Source organism: Oncorhynchus mykiss, chromosome 24 (assembly GCF_057628025.1).
Source record: "Oncorhynchus mykiss isolate SJ-2025 chromosome 24, ASM5762802v1, whole genome shotgun sequence".
Classification (NCBI taxonomy): Eukaryota; Metazoa; Chordata; class Actinopteri; order Salmoniformes; family Salmonidae; genus Oncorhynchus; species Oncorhynchus mykiss.
The window spans coordinates 7,505,522-7,528,195 of NC_143045.1; the positions used below are offsets into that span (position 1 = coordinate 7,505,522).

Here is a 22,674-nt window from a genome sequence, read left to right on the forward strand (position 1 = left end):
AACATCCTAAAACATATGACCCACAATACACAAAGACACAAGGACAAGCACACACACACACATGCACACACAAGCTGCACATGCACACGTCCAAAAGCATACCCACAGAGGACTATATATACAGCCATAATCACCAGACATTCACTCTGCTTAACACACATATACCAGCCTGCAGACACACAGAGCAAGAAAGGAATCACACACACCACACACACACGGACACACACATAGCTAGAAAATATGCTCTCTTCCAGCTAAACCGTGCACATTGGAAACACACAGAAACAGAGTTACAAATACACATTTCAGCAGCTCATTTGTCGTCTCAGGGCTTGTGTGGTAACTGGACCTCGTGTAAATTCCTGGTCAGCCCAGATGAATCTAACGGTGACTGATTGCCAGCCGCATTGGGCTCGAATGGAGGGAGGAGGAGATGAGATGAGAGGAGGAGGGGGCGCTGGAGCGCTCTGAAACCCTGTCTCATCAACCCCTGGGCCGGGCTGTACTGCACAGACGGCCCTAATTATGATACACCCACATTCCCCGTCTCACACACACACACAACCCCCACTATGAATAATGAAGCAGCTACTCTTGGCTCGTGGGTGATGGAGAGGAGTGAGAGGAGGAGGGAGGGAGGAAGCGAGGGAGGGAGGTTTGGAAGAATGAGGGTAGGGGGGAGAGAGGAGAAGAGAGGCTTTTGACTGAAGGAGCAGGCAGCATGCTGCCCTCCCTCACTGAACATCACCCCCCCCCCCCCCCCCCCCCCCAGCCCTCCCTCTCCTCAACCCCTCACCACAGCTAGGTTACAGAGGTGTCCCTCAAATCTCCTCTACCACAGATCACACTTGAGAGGTGTACGGGGACCCTGCTGCACTGCCATGTCATCTGAGTCAGCTAAACCACTGTGCTGATTACCTCAGAATCTTTACAACCACAACAGGAGGATAGATGACAAAGTGTCTGTCCTGCTTTTCTACTTGGATTCTATTATGTTGAATTGACTATTTGACTTCCCACCCTAACTATCCCTCTAGTACCCTGCTAGGGTGTTTGTGTGTGTGTGTGTGTGTGTGTGTGTGTGCGTGTGTGTGTGTGTGTGTGTTTGAGGAGGGCAGGAATGGAGGTCTGTGTTTAGACTGGCTGCAGTGGCCCGGGGTTTTAGGTAGCATTAAGGTTGACTGTGACCTTCCCTGCAGTGGGCCTGGGCTCCAGGGTCAACCAGCCCATGGTGGCTCCTGTCAGTGGAACAAGACGGGGGCCTGGTGAAGCCTTCACTCTGGGGATGGGGTGGGGGCAGCTGAAGGCGGTGGATAAGGGACCTAAGCCTCTAACCCTCCCACCCCAAATGCTCCCTGTCCTCAACTCTTTTGAGCACCCGTTAAGAACAACTCCCCTTTGACGGTATTGGGTATCGCCCAACTGCCAGGCGGAGGCCTGGTTACCGCACACCTGTCCCCGCTCACCCTGCATCCGTCAAAGTTGTCTAAACATCCCCCTGGTCTGGTCTGGTCTGGAGGATGGCCAGACTGTGTCAGCTGGCATCAACCGCCCCACCCTGCCCCCGCCCAATCTCTAAACCCTAAAATACCCCCCAAATCCATCTCTGTACCCGTTGTCCCTCTGACTGTCTCCTGCCCCTGTATGTCAGCTGCCTCCCTCCCTCCCCACAGTTACTCACCCTCCCATGCCACCCTCCTTCCTCCTTCCTCTATCCTCCACCCGGTCGTGTGGCTCCTCTGCTGAGCTGCAGGGTTTATTGGGACGGTTGCTCAACTTTACCTCCGTTTTCACGACTTTATAGACTGCTCTAATCCTGCCGCTGCTTCTCTCCCCTTATCGCCCTGCTAGCACCCCCCCCCCATCCCTCTAAATGTAACCCCATCACTGCCCCACACATGCACGCACACACACAGAAACACACACCCTGGCAAGACTGCACTGCCCCTCCCCTCGACTGCCAACAACATCTCTCCTCCTCCACCTCTTCTTCTCCAGCTCTTCTTCTCCAGCTCTTCTTCTCCAGCTCTTCTTCTCCAGTTCTTCTTCTCCACCACACCTTCTCCACCTCTTCTTCTCCAGCTCTTCTTCTCCAGCCTTCTTCTCCACCTCTTCTTTTCCACCTTTTCTTCCCCACCACACCTTCTCCACCTCTTCTTTTCCACCTTTTCTTCCCCACCACACCTTCTCTACCTCTTCTTCTCCAGCTCTTCTTCTCCAGCTCTTCTTCTCCAGTTCTTCTTCTCCAGCTCTTCTTCTCCACCACACCTTCTCCACCTCTTCTTATCCAGCTCTTCTTCTCCAGCTCTTTTTCTCTACCTCTTCTTCTCCAGCACTTCTTCTCCACCACACCTTCTCCAGCCATGATGATGGAGTCCAGTGGGAGCCACAGATTGGAAACAGAGCTCTTTTCATTGTTTCCATGGGCACGTGTTGTTAGTAGTGTTGTTCCTTCTAAACTGTACTAATCTGCAACGTTTACTCAACCTTTTCCATGGAGACGGGGATGCTTGCCATTTTACATCATACACAATCTGTTCCTCATTTTATACAGCTGCAAACTGCAATGAGGCAATGGAGCCTGTGAACGGGCCTCAGCCAAATAACAGAGGCTGTGCAATCTGCACTCAGCCCTACATGGGCTGCTATCTGAAATGCACAATCACATGGAAAAAAACACATAAAACACAAGCTTGCCAATGTTGGCACATTCTTTTCACAAGCGTGTTTACTCTACACTATGTAAATACTATGAAACAAAACTTATCTATATGAATTAAGATGGCGCTGAAGAGTATGGCTAATGTTTTACATGTTGTTTGAAACTTATTTTGTACATAATGATGCTGCTACCGTCTCTTATGACCGAAAATAACTTTTGGACATCCGAACTGGGATTACTCACCACGAACTGGAAGAAGCTTTTTCCTTTAACGAGTTCGATGAGAAGGATATACTGCTCTCCTGGGAACAGGCCCAGATCCCCGTTATTTGCGTGAAGAAAAGATGGTGGAAAAGAGGACGCAGATCGGGCTGCCTTCTGAGAATCCATAGGCGAGTGAGTAAACTCCCACTGCCTTCCGTTCTACTTGCTAACATACAATAAAATAAATTAAATTAAATTGATGACCTATGATTAAGATTATCCTACCAATGGAACATTAAGAACTGTAATATCTTATGTTTCACAGAGTTGTGGCTGAACATCGACACAGATAATATAGAGCTGGAAGCATTTTCAATGCACCAGCAGAACAGAGATGCTACGTCTGGTAAGACGAGGGGTGGAGGTGTGTGTCTTTTTGTCAATAACAGCTGGTGCCTGATGTCTAATATTAAATAAGTCTCTAGGTATTGCTCGCCTGAGGTAGAGTACCTTATGATAAGCTGTAGACCACACTATCTACCAAGAGAGTTCTGATCTATATTATTCGAAGCCGTCTATTTACCACCACAGACCGATGCTGGCACTAAGACTGCACTCAACCAACTTTATAAGGCCATAACCAAACAAGAAAATGCTCATCCAGAAGACGCAATGCAGGCAAACTTAAATCAGTTTTACCAAATTTGTACCAGTATGTCACATGTGCAACCAGAGGAAAAAACACTCTGGACTACCTTTATTCCACACACAGAGATGCATTCAAAGTTTTCCCTGCACTCCATTTGGAAAATCTGACCATAATTCTATCCTGCTGATTCCTGCTTACAAGCAAGAACTAAAGCAAGATGCACTAATGACTTGCTCAATACGGAAGTGGTCAGATGACATGGATGCTACGCTACAGGTCTGTTTTGCTAGCACAGACTGGAATATGTTCCGGGATTCATCCAATGGCATTGTGGAGTATACCACCTCAGTCATCGGCTTCATCAATAAGTGCATCGACGACGTCGTCCCTCACAGTGACCGTATGTACATATATCCCAACCAGAAGCCATGGATTACAGGCAACATCCGCATCGAGCTAAAGGCTAGAGCTGCCTCTTTCAAGGAGCGGGACACTAATCTGGACGCTTATAAGAAATCCCGCTATGCCCTCAGACAAACCATCAAACAAGCAAAGCGTCAATACAGGATTAAGACTGAATCCTACTACACCGGCTCTGACGCTCGTCGGACGTGGCATGGATTGAAAACTATTACGGACAACAAAAGGAAACCCAGAAGCGAGCTGCCCAGTGATGCGACCCTACCAGACAAGCTAAATGCCTTTCATGCTCACTTCGAGGCAAGCAACACTGAAGCATGCACGAGAGCACTAGTTGTTCTGGATGCCTGTGTGATAATGCTCTCGGTAACCGATGTGAGCAAGACCTTTAAACAGGTCAACATTCAAAAAGCCGCAAAGCCAGATTACCAGGACATGTACTCAAAGCATGCGCGGACCAACTGGCAAGTGTCTTCACTGACATTTTCAACCTCTCCCTGAGTCTGTAATACCCACATGTTCCAAGCACACCACCAAAGTCCCTGTGCCCAAGGAAGTGAAGATAACCTGCCTAAATGATTAACGCCCCATAGCACTCACGTCGGTAGCAATGAAGTGCTTTGAAAGGCTGGTCATGGCTCACATCAACATCAACATCCTCCTGGATATCCTAGTCGCACTCCAATTCGCATACTGCCCCAACAGATCCACAGATGACGCAATCTCACTCCACATGGCCCTTTCCAACCTGGACAATAGGAACACCTATGTGAGAATGCTGTTCATTGACTACAGCTCAGTGTTCAACACCATAGTGCCCACGAAGCTCATCACTAAGCTAAGGACCCTGGGACTAAACTCCTCGCTCTGCAACTGGATCCTAGACTTCCTGACGGGCCGCCTCCAGGTGGAAATGGTAGGCAACAACACGTCTGCCACTCTGATCCTCAAAACTGGGGCCGCTCAGGGGTGTGTACTTAGTCCCCTACAGTACTCCATGTTCACCCGCGACTGTGTGGCCAAACACGACTCCAACACTATCATTACAGTGCCTTGCAAAAGTATTCATCCCCTTGCCGTTTTTCCTATTTTGTTGCATTACAACCTGTAATATACATTTATTTTTATTTGGATTTCATGTAATGGACATACACAAAATAGTCCAAATTGGTGAAATTAAATGAAAAAAATGACTTGTTTCAAAAAATTCTACAAAATAAAAATGGAAAAGTGGTGCGTGCATATGTATCCACCCTCTTTGCTATGAAGCCCCTAAATAAGATCTGGTGCAACCAATTACCTTCAGAAGTCACATAATTTGTTATTTAAAGTTGACCTGTGTGCAATCTAAGTGTCACATGATCTGTCACATGATCTCAGTATATACACCTGTTCTGAAAGGCCCCAGAGTCTGCAACACCACTAAGCAAGAGGCAACACCAAGCAAGCGGCACCAGGAAGACCAAGGAGCTCTCCAAACAGGTCAGCGACAAAGTTGTGGAGAAGTACAGATTAGGGTTGGGTTCTAAAAAATATCAGAAACTTTGAACATCCCACAAAGCACCATTAAATCCATTATTAAAAATGGAAAGAATTTGGCATCACAGCAAATCTGCCAAGAGAGGGCCGCCCACCAAAACTCACAGACCAGGTAAGGAGGGAATTAATCAGAGAGGCAACAAAGAGACCACTTAAAGAAAAAATAAAAGCAAACACATTTGGTGTTCACCAAAAGGCTTGTGGGAGACACCCCAAACATATGGAAGAAGGTACTCTGGTCAGATGAGACTAAAATTGAGCTTTTTGGCCAACAAGGAAAACGCCATGTCTGGCGCAAACCCAACACATCTCATCACCCCAAGAACAACATCCCCACAGTGAAGCATGGTGGTGGCAGCATCATGCTGTGGGATGTTTTTCATCAGCAGGGACTGGGAAACTGGTCAGAATTGAAGGAATGATGAATGGCGCTAAATACAGGGAAATTCTTGAGGGAAACCTGTTTCAGTCTTCTAGAGATTTGAGACTGTGACGGAGGTTCACCTTCCAGCAGGACAATGACGCTAAGCATACTGCTAAAGCAATACTCGAGTGGTTTAAGGGAAAACATTTACAGTGCCTTGCGAAAGTATTCGGCCCCCTTGAACTTTGCGACCTTTTGCCACATTTCAGGCTTCAAACATAAAGATATAAAACTGTATTTTTTTGTGAAGAATCAACAACAAGTGGGACACAATCATGAAGTGGAACGACATTTATTGGATATTTCAAACTTTTTTAACAAATCAAAAACTGAAAAATTGGGCGTGCAAAATTATTCAGCCCCCTTAAGTTAATACTTTGTAGCGCCACCTTTTGCTGCGATTACAGCTGTAAGTCGCTTGGGGTATGTCTCTATCAGTTTTGCACATCGAGAGACTGAAATTTTTTCCCATTCCCCATTGCAAAACAGCTCGAGCTCAGTGAGGTTGGATGGAGAGCATTTGTGAACAGCAGTTTTCAGTTCTTTCCACAGATTCTCGATTGGATTCAGGTCTGGACTTTGACTTGGCCATTCTAACACCTGGATATGTTTATTTTTGAACCATTCCATTGTAGATTTTGCTTTATGTTTTGGATCATTGTCTTGTTGGAAGACAAATCTCCGTCCCAGTCTCAGGTCTTTTGCAGACTCCATTCTTCCAGAATGGTCCTGTATTTGGCTCCATCCATCTTCCCATCAATTTTAACCATCTTCCCTGTCCCTGCTGAAGAAAAGCAGGCCCAAACCATGATGCTGCCACCACCATGTTTGACAGTGGGTATGGTGTGTGAGCTGTGTTGCTTTTACGCCAAACATAACGTTTTGCATTGTTGCCAAAAAGTTCAATTTTGGTTTCATCTGACCAGAGCACCTTCTTCCACATGTTTGGTGTGTCTCCCAGGTGGCTTGTGGCAAACTTTAAATGACACTTTTTATGGATATCTTTAAGAAATGGCTTTCTTCTTGCCACTCTTCCATAAAGGCCAGATTTGTGCAATATACGACTGATTGTTGTCCTATGGACAGAGTCTCCCACCTCAGCTGTAGATCTCTGTAGTTCATCCAGAGTGATCATGGGCCTCTTGGCTGCATCTCTGATCAGTCTTCTCCTTGTATGAGCTGAAAGTTTAGAGGGACGGCCAGGTCTTGGTAGATTTGCAGTGGTCTGATACTCCTTCCATTTCAATATTATCGCTTGCACAGTGCTCCTTGGGATGTTTAAAGCTTGGGAAATCTTTTTGTATCCAAATCCGGCTTTAAACTTCTTCACAACAGTATCTCGGACCTGCCTGGTGTGTTCCTTGTTCTTCATGATGCTCTCTGCGCTTTTAACGGACCTCTGAGACTATCACAGTGCAGGTGCATTGATACGGAGACTTGATTACACACAGGTGGATTGTATTTATCATCATGAGTCATTTAGGTCAACATTGGATCATTCAGAGATCCTCACTGAACTTCTGGAGAGAGTTTGCTGCACTGAAAGTAAAGGGGCTGAATAATTTTGCACGCCCAATTTTTCAGTTTTTGATTTGTTAAGAAAGTTTGAAATATCCAATAAATGTCGTTCCACTTCATGATTGTGTCCCACTTGTTGTTGATTCTTCACAAAAAAATACAGTTTTATATCTTTATGTTTGAAGCCTGAAATGTGGCAAAAGGTCGCAAAGTTCAAGGGGGCCGAATACTTTCGCAAGGCACTGTAAATGTCTTAAAGTGGCCTCGTCAAAGCCTAGACTTCAATCCAATTGAGAATCTGTGGTATGACTTAAAGATTGCTGTACACTAGTGGAACCCATCCAACTTGAAGGAGCTGGAGCAGTTTTGCCTTGAAGAATGGGCAAATATCCTAGTGGCTAGATGTGCCAAGCTTACGGAGACATACCCCAAGAGACTTGCAGTTGTAATTGCTGCAAAAGGTGGCTCTACAAATGATTGACTTTGGGGTGGGTGAATAGTTATGCATGCTCAAATGTTCTGTTTTTTGTCATATTTCTTGCTTGTTTCACAGGAAAAATATTTTGCATCTTCAAAGTGGTAGGCATGTTGTGTAAATCAAATGACACAAACCCCCCAAAAATATATTTTAACTCTAGGTTGTAAGGCAACAAAATAGGAAAAATGCCAAGGTGGGTGAATACTTTTGCAAGCCACTGTAAGTTTGCTGACGACACAACAGTGATAGGCCTGATCACCGACAACGATGAGACAGCCTATAGGGAGGAGGTCAGAGAACTGTCCGTGTGGTGCCAGGACAACAACCTCTCCCTCAATGTGAGCAAGACAAAGGAGCTGTTCGTGGACTATAGGAAAAGGCGGGCCGAACCGGCCCCCATCAACATCAACAGGGCTGTAGTGGAGCGGATCGATCACCAACGAACTATCATGGTCCAAACACACAAATACAGTTGTGAAGAGGGCACTACAAAACCTTTCCCCCTCAGGAGACTGAAAATATTTGGCATGGGTCCCCAGATCCTCAAAAAGTTCTACAGCTGCACCTCTGGTTGCATTGCCGCCTGGTAAGGCAACCGCTCGGCATCTGACCGTAAGGCGCTGCAGAGGGTAGTGGGTACCCCCAGTACATCACTGGGGCCAAGCTTCCTGCCATCCAGGACCTATATAATAGGCGGTGTCAGAGGAAAGCCCATAAAATTTACCTCAACTAACCTGTCCCCCTGCACACTGACTCGGTACCGGTACCGGTGTTACTTGTAATTATTTTTGTAATTATTTTTTTACTTTAGTTAATTTGGTAAATACTTTCTTAAACTCTTCTTGAACTGCACTGTTGGTTAAGGGCTTGTAAGTAAGCATTTCACGGTAAGGTCTACACTTGTTGTACTCGGCGCATGTGACAAATAAAGGTTGCCTTGATTTGAGTGCACTCTCGCTCTCTCCTAAACACACAGACTGTCACACTCACTGGAGTGTCAAATAGACAGCTACGTGTCAGTCAATATGTTGTGAAATATTTAAACAACCTCATGGTACAGGCAGGACTGCATGTGTTAGAAACCATGGAAAGAATTCTCAAGTGGAGAACACTACTAGTAAAGATTCTACAGCTGAATGCTGTATGTGGATCTGTGGATCAGACATGTTTCCTTTCGAATGTGGTTCAGCATGAGAACGCCAAAGACTTGAGTTTAAAAAAAGTAAGGAACTTGTATGTCGGCCCTGTATTAAAGAACATAAATGGTTAAAGAAAAGTGTGATAAATAAAAACATACCAATTTCATTTAAGGACCAAAAAACTGACAGCTGTGCCATATAAATTGCAAAATAGTTGGGAAGAGATTTTCGATGTACCCATTCCACGGCACATGGTTTATGAATTGATACGCAAAACAACGCCGGATTCAAAACTTCAAATTTTTCAATATAAATGACTACAAAATTCTTGCAACTAATAGAATGTTATATATATATATGGGGGATACAATCTTCCCAGCTCTGCAGATTCTGCTGTGAGGAGGCAGAGTCAATAGATCATTTATTTTGGTATTGTCCATATGTATCTCATTTTTGGTCACAGGTCCAGGAATGGCTGAAGAATTGCAACATTTGCCTAGAACTAACACTACAGATAGCAATACTGGGTGATTTGAAAAGCCAAGGTCAATCAATCAATAATATAATAATTATTTTAGCAAAAATGTTTATTTTTAATTTACAATCTGTAGAAGCTATGATAATAGGAAGGTTCAGTTCTTTTGTGAAGCATCACAGCACAGTTGAAAAATATATGGCAAATGGAAATCCGAAATGGATGATGTTGATAGACAGATGGGAGGGGTTGAGTGGAGCTGAAGGGTGGGACTAATAACAAGATAAACAATGTAGGGCATAAGGGATCTGTAGAATGTATATAGGTTTGGAGCTTTTGTGAAATAGCATAGTTACAAATAGAAATCAAACTGGATGGACATCAGAAATAGAGGAAGGACTAAGAACAAACAAGAGAGAACTATTGTAAAGTAGACTGTGTCTGTAGAGTGTGTATAAGATGTATGGATTGAAGGTAGAAGCAGAAGTGTTTATTAGTTTACTCCAATTGGGGGATCGGCGGAAGGGTTTGCGGGGAATAATAATAAAGGTATATTCTTTAAAAAAGTATGTATGTCTATATAGGTATGTGTATGTATATATGTGTATATATATGCATGCGTGTATGGATATATATATATTTACCCAAAAAATATGGGGGATTGGATATGATGCAGACAATTACATTGGAAGCAACATTCTTTCCGCAATATCTGATCCACCCTCCAAAAAAAATAAAAATAAATTTAAAAAAAGACTTGAGTTTATGGTTCAAGGAGAGTCATAGGGGCTTTTCCCAGGAACTGTGGGGGTTTGTCATGGTTAAAATGCTGCCTTCCTACCTCTCTCTCCCCTTTCTCTCTCTTTGCCTGTTGGCAGACGGACAGACGATCCCCTGTCCCCTCACATCCCGGGTAGAGGTGTAAGGCGCTATAGCGCGCGGCTCTAGAAAGAGCCTCTGAAAAGCAGCCTTCTCCTCTCCTCTCGCACCTGCCAGGAAGAGGAGGGGTGGGGGGGCTGAAGGCTGGGATTGCACGTGGGGCCCATGGGCGAACCTGGCCTGAGCTACCTCTTGTACCTCTAAAGACATAATCGGCAGGACTATAATTACGCAGAGGAGAGCGTCTGACTCAACTAACAAAATGCATAGGAGGACACCATTCCTACTTCGTTCATTCCCCTTCTCTCTCCTTTCAACTCTACCTCTTTCTACGGATCTCTTTTACTCTCTTTCTCTCTCTCTTTCTCTCTCTCTTTCTCTCTCTCTCTCTCTCTCTCTCTCTTTCTCTCTCTCTCTCCCTGTCTGATTTATGGGAGCAGTATCCCCTTTCAGTCTGTCTTTTTGGGGGGTGTTTGTGTGGTTCCAACAGCGGAGTGAGAAAATAGCAATTAGCTATCAGCAAAACAACAATTAGCAATGTCTTTAGTGACTAACGGGATCAAGGTTTCACCCGTCTTTACTTATGCAGTGGAGCTGAGGCTGCTGCTCTAGGAGTGACATGAAAAACTCACTCACAGTAAAGCATCCTCATCCATCCATGATGTCATTATCATTCATCAAAACCATATGGCGTTGGATGGCTATGATTTCAACTCCCCCAAAAAATGATGTGTTTCATAAACAGCCTCACCAATTCATGCACTGCAAACATGCACTGCAAACACTGTTTCCATATATCTCCCCCAACATCATAAATCATCATATAGTGTATTTCTGGTTAGAGTTGATAAAAACGGTCTAAAATGATCATCTAGAGTGTATCATGCAAGAGAAGAACAAGACCCCAGAATGTAGACGCCACCCATCATCAGACGCAGGTCAAGGGTTATAAAACCCATCAAGCTCTCATCACAAGCCCTCTCAGGGCTCCAGCAGCCATGTGACAATGGTTACGGCTGTCTCATGACGTGGCTGGACACCAACTGTACTGACCCCAGCCAACACACCCACAGCCCTGCTCCCCTGCCCTGTTGCCCCGTAACGAGAACCCTCTGTAGGGTCACAGTTAATTAGCGCTCCCCGTTCTGCCGCAATTAAAGCGAGAGTGCAGATTGTGTGTTGAAGGGGCCGTTCCAACAACTAATGGCTTTGGGGACCGACCAACCGAAGGGGAAATTAATCACAGAGAGGGGGTGAGGATATAGGGGGTTGGGGTGTGAAGGGGGGAGCTTTTCACTGGAGATTAGAGATAATGGAAGGACAGGGGGCGGAGCTAGAGGCAGCTGTGGAACCTCGTCTTTTTCTAGGGGGGAGATGGGGGGGTATGGGGGGCAAGTAGGAAGGGGCACAGGGGGAGCTTTGTCCCCATGTAAGAGATTAGGTCTGTAAAGAAGGAGGAAAAATCCTCTACCGGGCCAGCTCTCTTTTTCAATGAACTTCTTTGTCAGTGCTCACCTTCCATTTCAAAGGGAATGCAACCTCCACACAAAGCAGCGCTCCATTGTCAGGCAGTAAAAGTGCAGCATGCTCCTTTATGACCTTCCACTTCTTCCTCCTTTCCTTAGACAGAGTCTCCACCCACGGCAAGGACACTAGGAGATTCAGAACCTTGCATCTAACCATCCCCCATTCTGCAACGGGAGATATCTCCATGGCAACCGTAAACGCGAAGTGTCATTGTTGTGAGTAGAGGTCGACCGATTATGATTTTTCAACGCCGATACCGATTATTGGAGGACCAAAAAAAAAGGCGATACCGATTAATCGGCCGATTTTTATTTATTTATTTGTAATAATGACAATCACAACAATACTGAATGAACACTTATTTTAACTTAATATAATACATCAATAAAATCAATTTAGCTTCAAGTAAATACTGAAACATGTTCAATTTGGTTTAAATAATGCAAAAACAAAGTGTTGGAGAAGAAAGTAAAAGTGCAATATGTGCTATGTAAGAAAGCTAACGTTTCAGTTCCTTGCTCAGAACATGACAACATATGAAAGCTGGTGGTTCCTTTTAACATGAGTCTTCAATATTCCCAGGTAAGAAGTTTTAGGTTGTAGTTATTATAGGAATTATAGGACTATTTCCCTCTACACCATTTGTATTTCATTAACCTTTGACTATTAGATGTTCTTATAGGCACTTTAGTATTGCCAGTGTAACAGTATAGCTTCCGTCCCTCTCCTCGCTCCTCCCTGGGCTCGAACCAGCAACACAACGACAACAGCCACCTTCGAAGCAGCGTTACCCATGCAGAGCAAGGGGAACAACTACTAGAAGGCTCAGAGCAAGTGACGTTTGAAACGCTATTCGTGCACGCTAACTAGCTAGCCATTTCACTTCGGTTACACCAACCTCATCTTGGGAGTTGATAGGCTTGAAGTCATAAACAGCGCAATGCTTGACGCAAAACGAAGAGCTGCTGGCAAAACGCAAAGAAAGTGCTGTTTGAATTCATGTTTATGCGCCTGCTTCTGCCTACCACCGCTCAGTCAGATACTTAGATACTTGTATGCTTGTATGCTCAGTCAGATTATATGCAACGCAGGATACTCTAGATAATATCTAGTAATATCATCAACAATGAGTAGTCAACTAGTGATTATGATTGATTGTTTTTTATAAGATAAGTTTAATGCTAGCTAAACTTACCTTGGCTTACTGCATTCGCGTAACACTCCTTGTGGAGTGCAACGAGAGAGAGGCAGGTTGTTATTGCGTTGGACTAGTTAACTGTAAGGTTGCAAGATTGGGTCCCCCCGAGCTGACAAGGTGAAAATTTGTTGTTCTGCCCCTGGACGAGGCAGTTAACCCACCATTCCTAGGCCGTCATTGAAAATAAGAATGTGTTCTTAACTGACTTGCCTAGTTAAATAAAGGTATATAAAAAATAAATAAATAGACAAATCGGCGCCCAAAAATACCGATTTCCGATTGTTATGAAAACTTGAAATTGGCCCTAATTAATCGGCCATTCCGATTAATCGGTCGACCTCTAGTTGTGAGTGTGCAATCACAGGAGACTGTGCTCGGGGCCCAATGTTGTTGAATCCAAAAAGGCATCGAAACAATCCAGTTCTGTTCTCAAGGAAGTACTTGAATAAAAGGTGTTGTGTTTTTACTTCCCATCCTTTCCCGAGCGCACAGAAACGACTGTTCGCTACCCATTGGTTCCCTGAATCTGTGCGCCCTCGATGTGAGTCGAACAACGGAGAGCTGCAGATGAGCTGCGCAGCCGCATTCCCACTTCACTCTCCTCTCCTCTAGCAGAGACACAAGGCCAGAAGTGACAGACATCTTCCTCTTCCTGCTACACCTGCTGGGGCGGGGAAGGAAGAGGAGGGGGAGGAGGGAGAGGGCGAGGGGAGGAGGAGGGGAGAGGGCTCTGTTGCTTGGGGAACTGTCACTTTCATTCCGATCACCAAGGCAACCGGGTGTGCAGCGCAGTCCCAAAAAACCCGCTTTGTTTTGGGAGTTGGAGTACGAGGGGCGTGTTGTCTCCTGCTTTGTACCTCGAGAACACCGTACACACGTATACACACCCAAGCATGCATGCGCACCAGTGGAGGCTTCTGAGGGGAGGACGGCTCATAATAATGGCTGAAACGGAGCATATGGAATGGCATCAAACACATGAAACCATGTATTTGATACCATTCGACTAATTCCGCACCAGCCATTACCAGAAGCCCGTCCTCCCAAATGAAGGCACCACCAACCTCCTGTGCTCGAACACAGGCAGTCGCTCTCTGTCTCCCTTTCAGCTCTCTAATATATCACAATTCTTCCAATATCATCCCATCCGCTCAATTCAGATCACAAAGCAAGTCAATTGTGGTGGTGATTCAGACATCTCAGTGGGTATGGCTGAGCTTTGTGACAACGTTTCAGGAGAGAACATGTCAAGTCCTCTCTCCTCTCCCTAATTCGACTCTGTTATTGAAGCCAGAATGTTTGTTGTCTCCTATACTGTCACTCATGGCGTGTTCCACAGTAACATTTCCCCCCCCCCCCCCCACCTCTTTTTGTCTGAAGAGGCAAACCTTGTTGCTTAGCCAAGCAAACCTAAATAAAGACCACTGACTTTTCTGATAAACTCACAGAAATGATGCAGCCGATGACAAGATGAGAAGAGATAGGCAAGCGGTTGTCTGTTGTCCATCAACTATATTCTGCTGACTTCAGCAGGGTTGTACACAACAACAACATATATTGTGATTATATCAAATCATACTCATGGCATTGACAAGACATGGAGAGTGAGTTGCATTATTTGATTAACTGCTAGGATAGTACAATGAGTTAGAAAGCCTGGATTTGTATCTCCTTAGATAATAGATTTCAGTGGAGGCTGGTGGGAGGAGCAATAGCAGGCCAGGCTCATTGTAATGACTGGAATGGAATCAGTGGAACAGAGTCAAACGTGGTTTCCATATGTTTGATCTGTTTGATACGGTTTCATGTATTCCATTCCAGCCGTTACAATGAGCCTGTCCTCCTATAGCTCCTCCCACCAGCCTCCACTGGTAGAATTACTGTAGCTATCAAACTTACACGACACAATCAAACATGAGCTCAAGCTAGCAACCAAACAAATGCATTACATTCCAAAACTGATACAACTGTAGTCCAGTTCTAAAGGCCTGCCTGCACACACACCACACACGCCACACCACACACCACGCACGCTACACCACACCACACACACCACACACCACACACGGTGTGACATGACCCTCTTGATGCAGATGGGAGACCAACTCGCTCACCCTTTCCCCCACCCTTGAGGGGCTGAGCGGTCACAATGTCAAAGACTCTATTGTCATTAATAGTGGCCCACCACTCTCTATTGTCCCTGACAGTTTGGGGCCATCATTGACCATTCAAACCACTGGATATTCAGTCCACTGGATATTCAAATCACTGCATATTCAATCTATTGGATATTGCTTTCCTTCATCCCTCTCTCTTTCACTCTCTCATTCCCTTTCTCCCTCCCATTCTCTCTGTTCCCCCAATCTGTCACATACACATTTCCACCTCTAATTAACGCACACCTCTCTCCTTCCACTTTCACTTCATCCCTTTCATACAGCTTCTCTCTCAGAAACCTCATCCATTCATACAGCTTCTCTCTCAGAAACCTCTTCCACTCATACAGCTTCTCTCTCAGAAACATCATCCACTCATACAGCTTCTCTCTCAGAAACCTCATTCATTCATACAGCTACTTACTCAAAAACAAAAAACCCAGAGCCATATCTTTACTTGTGCCTTCAACCATAGATATGAATATACCTACATCAACACCGTCCAACAAACAGGCTCTAGTGCAGATTAGTCCTATGTAGGTCTGGGCCTCTTTAGGCCAGGCAGTAGCAGTTGTTGCATAGTCCCAGAGAGGAGACAGCACAGCTGGGGCAGAGCTTTGTCATGCCAGCACAAAGGAATGATTGAGGCGGGCTATTTTCGACTCCCCTCGTACATAATCGGCCTGTAACAAAAGCCCCCGTCCCTCTCTGCCAGCCAGCCCGGCTACAGCCAATCCCAGGATAGCTCTGGTCTGTCTACAGTGCCGGCAACCACAGAGGTGTATTCTGATTGGTTGCCAGGTCTGATGGTGTTGTGATTGGCAGGTGCCTTGTGGAGTGGGATTCACAGGGTCAGATATCCCCCATTTAGACACAGTAAAGGATCCTATTCAAAGATTCTTAAAATAAATTAGATAATGACTGGATTCACTGTCCCCTGCATTCTTTTCCCGGAGAGAATATTTGAAAAATGAGCTTTAAACAAGTCTTGTTGCATGACTTTAAAAAAAAATGACCTTGTTTCATGACATAAAATTTCAGCTGGAATGATGCCCCCCATTTGTTTTTTATTCAAGCACTTTCATGAAAACATTGCTCTTTTTTAACTCTAACTTAGGTGTGAGTTATCGGACTAACTGGCTGTGGTGGCGCAGGGGGAGTCTGGGGGGATATGAGTAACTGTGTGATAAAACTCACCGGGTGGAAAAAGATGACTGCCTCTCTTCCCTTAGCCTTTCTCTGCACACTTAGTCACAGTTCTCATTTCCAGAAGTAAACACAGACTTAGGCCTGTTAGATCAACGGAGGTTATGCAGTGATTGGGTTGTCGGGGGGGGGGGGGGGGGGGGGGGTTGATAGTCAGAGTGTAGGGGGTTGATGACAATCATATTTCACCATGCAGGAAGCAGGCGGGCATGGTGTAGTACACTGCAGACCCTACTCCCACTCCCGGCACAATTGATCTGTGGGATATATTGGTGGAAGTATATTTATGGCCGGTCCCAGTTTTCTCTTTTTTATTATTATATCTGATTAAAAAGCTGGAGCACATGGAGCCGGCAAAGCTCCAGCACCCTAGAGACTGAAGAGATCAGGGAGAGAGAGAACAAAGGATACAAGATGAATGAGAGATCAAAACAGTGAGGAGACTTGGAAGACGAAAGAGAGAGAGGTAGCTAATGAGAGAGAGAGAGAGCGAGAGAGAAAGCAAGAGAGGGAGAGAGAGAGAGAGAGAGAGAGAGAGAGAGCGCGCACGAGAGAGAGCTGCAAAATTGGATAGCTGCAAAGGGTAGGAGGGAAGAAGAGAGATTGGGGTGAATGCATGTGGGTATACATGTCTGCAGGTAGCTACAATGTCCTGCACTCCACTCTGGATGTGGCTATTAGATTGATTAGCCATGCCTTTCTTGGCTGGGCAGGGTGATTGATGTGGCCTGACACAGGCTGTAGCAGAGGTGAGTGAAGCCTCGGGGTTAGTTACACAAGTCAGCTGGGTGATGGAGTGGACCAGGAAGCGTACAAAATGTCCAGCAAACTGAATACGTCGCAAAAATAGCTGTCGTCAATAAAGGCCACCTTGATAATCCCAGAAAACCATACAAATCAAAACAATAACCTGGTGAAGATAATGTGGATGATGAGGCTGATAAGTAGTAGTTTAATCATCATCATTCTAATCCTCCCTGTGCTCCTGTGTGCTCCTGTGTGTGCAGCCTGCCTGTGACGTGACAGGCCCCATGGTGGCATGGTAGGCTGCGCAGTGATCGCTCAGGCACTGACTGGCACCGAGGAATTATTCAGCCAGTCGGCCATTCGTTGACTTGACGGTGACGTCACACATGATGGAAAACAAAAACAAAGCCAGTGGGATCAGGGGGACCTTCTCTGTCCCCACGGTGACGCGGGACACCCTGTCACCAGCCTGTGATCCTCTACGGCTGGCGACACTGTCACTACTGGTGCTCAACAAAGACCCTCTACATACTAGGCTGACATGCACACAGGCACTGAGTATAGCTAGATAGCATTGACCTAGCATCAGCCATGTGCTGTGGATTTTATGATATTGTTTTAAAATGGAGATGGAGTGTATTAAAATGAGAATTGCTGCTTTTGTGGAGGCTGCTGAGGGGGAGGACGGCTCATAATAATGGCTGGAATGGAGCAAATGGAATGGCATCAAATCATTTGTTTGATGTATTTGCTACCATTCCACCATTCCGCTCCAGCCATTACCACAAGCCCGTCCTCCCCAATTAAGGTGCCACCAACCTCCTGTGAGCTGTACATGTATGCCAGTGGCATAATGTTGGGAATGGTGGATATGGGAACATTTTCTATGTTTTCTAAAAGTAATCAATGACAGAAATCATTAACAGTTCATGGCACAGCTATCTCAGCCCAATCAAACTGGCCTGTCTCTAGGTGTGAGTTCACAGAGAATAACTTCAAAAGACAGTCAAAATAGTGGTATCCTTCTACCATTAGCCCCATCCCATATCTAACTACTCCCCTGGACAGCATCACTTCCTGGAATAAAACTACTTCCTGGAACATGGCTGACCGGAAATGAAAAGGGAGAGTGCAGTCTAGATAATGACAACCTAACTTCATATTAATAGTGAAGGTCTTGGTTAGGCAGCACAGCACATCAAACTATACATTCATCACAATATTTCTGAAATTCAGTCAGAATCAACATAATAATAATTGTATTTAGATGATATACTGAATTAACTGAATAACTGAATTAAACCACAGACGGTAAAAATGATTCAATCTAGAAAATAGACCGTAAATGAAAACAAACAGGAAACTCATTTCAGCCAGACGAGTTGGATACGCAATATTGCGGCTTTTCATCTTTCAGTCAAAAAGCTTATAGCCTAAGCGGCTCGGAAGGGAAAAATCAGTGATGTTGATAATGCTTTGAGAGGGGGGTTGGCTAGGTATTAAATCCTGAAATATGCAATCATGGCAGAGGATTAAGACAAAGCTTCAATATGGTGCCACGCTCCAACGATACGGAGGGACAGGGGAAGATCAGTGAGCGGTTGGTCGGGACAAACTAAACGTGGAGGGAGTCCACGTTTAGGAACACAAACGACAAGACGGGGGGGGGGGGGGGACTGTCTCTCACTTAAAAGGAGAGTTCTTTATTCTTCCACCATCACCTTTGAGCCCCATTAAACCGTCCCTGTGGTGATGTCATACTGGGAGGCCATCCTAAGGGATGGGATGTCACAGGGGCAAACATTTGTAGGTGGTAACCTGTAGGTGGGTTCATGGGTCAAAGACATGTTAAGGCTGTGGTCTTTATGAACCATGTGTTCATAAGCATTTGTATCTCCCAAATTTGACGCAAAATGGTCCTCATATTAAAGGTGGGAAGAGACGCTCACCACCGTTCTCTTGACCTACTTACAGTCTCTGGAGACAGTAGACAGCTTCCAAAGACTGGAGAGGTGACCCAGAACAAGTAAGCTCATCACCTGGATGATAATTGGACTGGAAAACACCTAGCTATCTTCTTGTATTCCTTAGCCGGTATCTAACATATGAAAGTGAACGAGCATATAGCGCCTTGAGGCTAATTGCCATCTGAGGGCATGACATTAGAAATGTTGATGTTGACTTTCTTAATCCGTTTCTGGCATTTCTCAAACTTCAATATCACATAGAGCATGAGAAAGAGAAGCCTGATCATTTCCAATTGCACTCTGGATGCGATAGCTAATGCCTTAATATCTTTATTCCACTTGTGATCCCCAAAGAAAGAGTAATGGATGACACGAGTGGCTGCAGCATCCTTTACCTTCTCTCCCTATAGGCCCAGACACCTGCAGGTATGAGCAATGATGCTGTCATACAGAGATTTTTTTTTTTAAATCTACATTTTTTTTCAGCCCTTGTAAAATAGAGCAGCGGGCCTCCACTCTGCCGACGCAAGGTCGCAGTAAAATATGGTCGCTACTTTCCAGTAAATGTCGCAGGGGCCTATATTTGCAAGGGGCTGTATCTAATAAATCTTGGCTCCTATAATAATGAATGGTTGCCTGTCTTGGCCCAATACTGCTGTGGCCAACTAATTGGTTGGCAATGAAATGCTGGTGAGGCACTATCCCAGGATGAATTGAAGGAGCACGTCTTGTGCTGTGGGACAGAGTCTCAAGCACTACACAGCCATTCCTTCTGGCTTGACTCTACTTTTCCCCCCATCATTCCCCACGGCACCCACCTTGCCCAGCGCCTACCTCCGTGCCCCCCTGGTGAAACCCCAGACGGGACATCGCAGCAGGTGGACCTTTTGATTTGTCAGCCAGGAAGAGCAGTGCCGGTGCTCATTTGCATACAGATGCCTCCTTCAGTGCAGAGGAAGGACACCCCCCCCCCCCCCCCTTACACAGTTCCTCTATACCCCCCACCTCCACCCCCCCCCCCCCCCGCACTCCCCCCAAGACGACAGAAAAGGGCCTTTACAGCCATCTCTTTCATTTTCTTTATTTTCTTTCCCTTTCACTCTTTGCCTCCCTCTTTCTGTGACCCTTTTCAATCTCTATCTCAACAAGGCCTTTCTCAACATCAGATCACTGGTTACTGCCAATTCCAATAAGGGAGGAGGGTTTGGGATGTTTTGGGGAGTCGAGGGTGGTGGGGATCTCGCACCTTGCATCTGCTCTAGCTGGCTGGAGTATGGGGTCTTCAGTCCCAGGGAGAGGAGATACAACAGAGATGGCCTGTTCTGTTGAAAGGGCTAGCAGTAGAAGGATGTACAGATTGCACCTTCTCCCATTTCACATGTCCAGACAAGAATCCCATTGAGTGCGATAGAGATATAACATGTACAGCGATTGGTTCGTCTCATAATTTCAATGTATCCCTTCCTGCCTGTAAAGTTCAGAGCAAATTCTCATCGAGCACACAAGCTGCTTCACTGACAGGCTGGGCACACAGCTGAGGCGCATCTCATGTGTCTAGCCGTGCAAAAACGTCATGTCATGAGGGAATTAAGAGTTTTGGCAAATACAATTTCACCTTTAACTAACCCTTTAATCCTGTATCTGTGGCGAACTTGACTCTGTGTTCACTCGCATGTCCCTATGTGATCCACGGCTGCATGAGCCCTGACAGAGGCCATGTCTGTTACCCAGTGGAATCAGGTTCCAGACACAACACGTCTGGGAAAGGGGAAGCCTCTTTGAGGGGCAGAGGTCAATAAATAAATACATATAGGAGACTCCTGAAATAAGCTCATTTATGTTGAAAGATCTCTAAAATACAACGTCATTGATTGAAATATAGAGGTGGTCAATGAGCACTCACCAGGGTAGAAGTCTTTGGATTTGGACAGTTTGATGGTGGCGCCGGTCTCTTTCTGCAGCTGGACGATGGTCTGTCCTCCCTTGCCAATGATAGAGCCGGCCGCATAGCTGGGGATCAGCACCTTCAGGAAGTACTCACCTTCCTCTGCAGGCAGGAAACGGAAAAATAAATTGAGAATGTACTACACTAGGTGATCAATCTACCTATACTAAAATCACACAGCCACTATCATCCATCTCTGTTTTGTACAGTCCCCCCACCCCCACCCCCCCTTCTCCCCCTCAACCTATCCATTCATCCTTCAGGCATCCTTAAACTCTACAGAAAATCATCTTAGTGCATGATTAGATTATGACGACAATCCACAACAACTATCCTCTTTCTATGCATTTACAGCCGTAAATCATTTCACAAATTGATTTAATCTCATTTTAGCGTTTCACAGAAGTATCTGCTCTTTGTCATCATCTTGGCAGACCGTTATTAATAAAGGGCTATGGGATTTGTTAAATCTAATCAAATAGATGTAATGCTTTTGGAAACACACTCACACATTGCATAACCATACTCCCATATTTATACCATCTACCCCCTACAGTCTGGTTTCCATAAATGTCCCTTACACTTTGGCCAGTTTCAAAACTACTGTACACATAACAGGGAAAACTTGTACACTGCTCTCCCGCCCACCCTCCTTGGATATAGGACAAAACAAGAAGACACACAGGCTACTGTAGTAGGAACACAACTGAAACATCAAAAGCTTGAAGACATGAAGGCGTTGCTTCAAAGTGGGCAAATGGGGGGTTTAGCAGCAGAGAGGAAACAAAGCTACCCACCCCCTTTCTGAAACAAAAGTGCCTTTGTTCTGTATGGCGATGGCTACCTGCCTGCTGAAGCGTCCACATGCTTCCTATCCAAAACAGTTCAGTGATTGGTCAACAGTAGGGATTCTTCAATTAAGTGTTTGTTGCCATTCAACGATAGACGACTCATTTTCATGAAAATCTTTTCACTTGAGAAATTCTGCACCAAACATCCTAGTTAGATGTAAAATTGCGCGACTAAGATCTCCAAAATGAATGACTAGTTTGAGGAAGTGTATACTGGCTATGGCATCTCAAGATGGAGAAACTTTTATATTGTCGCTTTTTTCTAGTTTTTCAAGTGGTCGAGCACACTCACATACCTAGGCGCCAGCCGAACCGAAGCATGCGGAAGCCTTAAGCAAGCAACCGGCCATAGCCTCTTCCCTGACAGGGACTTTAAGGTCTATAGCGTCTTGCCTGACTGTGACTTTAAGGTCTATAGCGTCTTGCCTAACAGGGACTTTAAGGTCTATAGCGTCTTGCCTGACAGGGACTTTAAGGTCTATAGCCTCTTCCCTGACAGGGACTTTAAGTTCTATAGCCTCTTGCCCTCTTGCCTGACTGTGACTTTAAGGTCTATAGCCTCTTGCCTGACTGTGACTTTAAGGTCTATAGCCTCTTGCCTGACTGTGACTTTAAGGTCTATAGCCTCTTGCCTGACTGTGACTTTAAGGTCTATAGCCTCTTCCCTACCTGGGACTTTAACCCTATACT

General features: G+C 45.4%; 1 protein-coding gene across 2 annotated transcripts in view; it reads right to left on the bottom strand.

Moving 5' to 3' along the window:
• Window positions 1–22,674, bottom strand: part of LOC110503601 (RNA-binding protein Nova-1) — a 70,651-nt gene that overhangs the window by 37,061 nt on the left and 10,916 nt on the right. For both annotated transcript variants that reach the window (XM_036961329.2, XM_036961330.2), the window contains one exon: window positions 21,092–21,235. In XM_036961329.2, coding sequence (XP_036817224.1) covers window positions 21,092–21,235 — 144 coding nt within the window. The remainder of the gene's footprint in view (window positions 1–21,091; window positions 21,236–22,674) is intronic.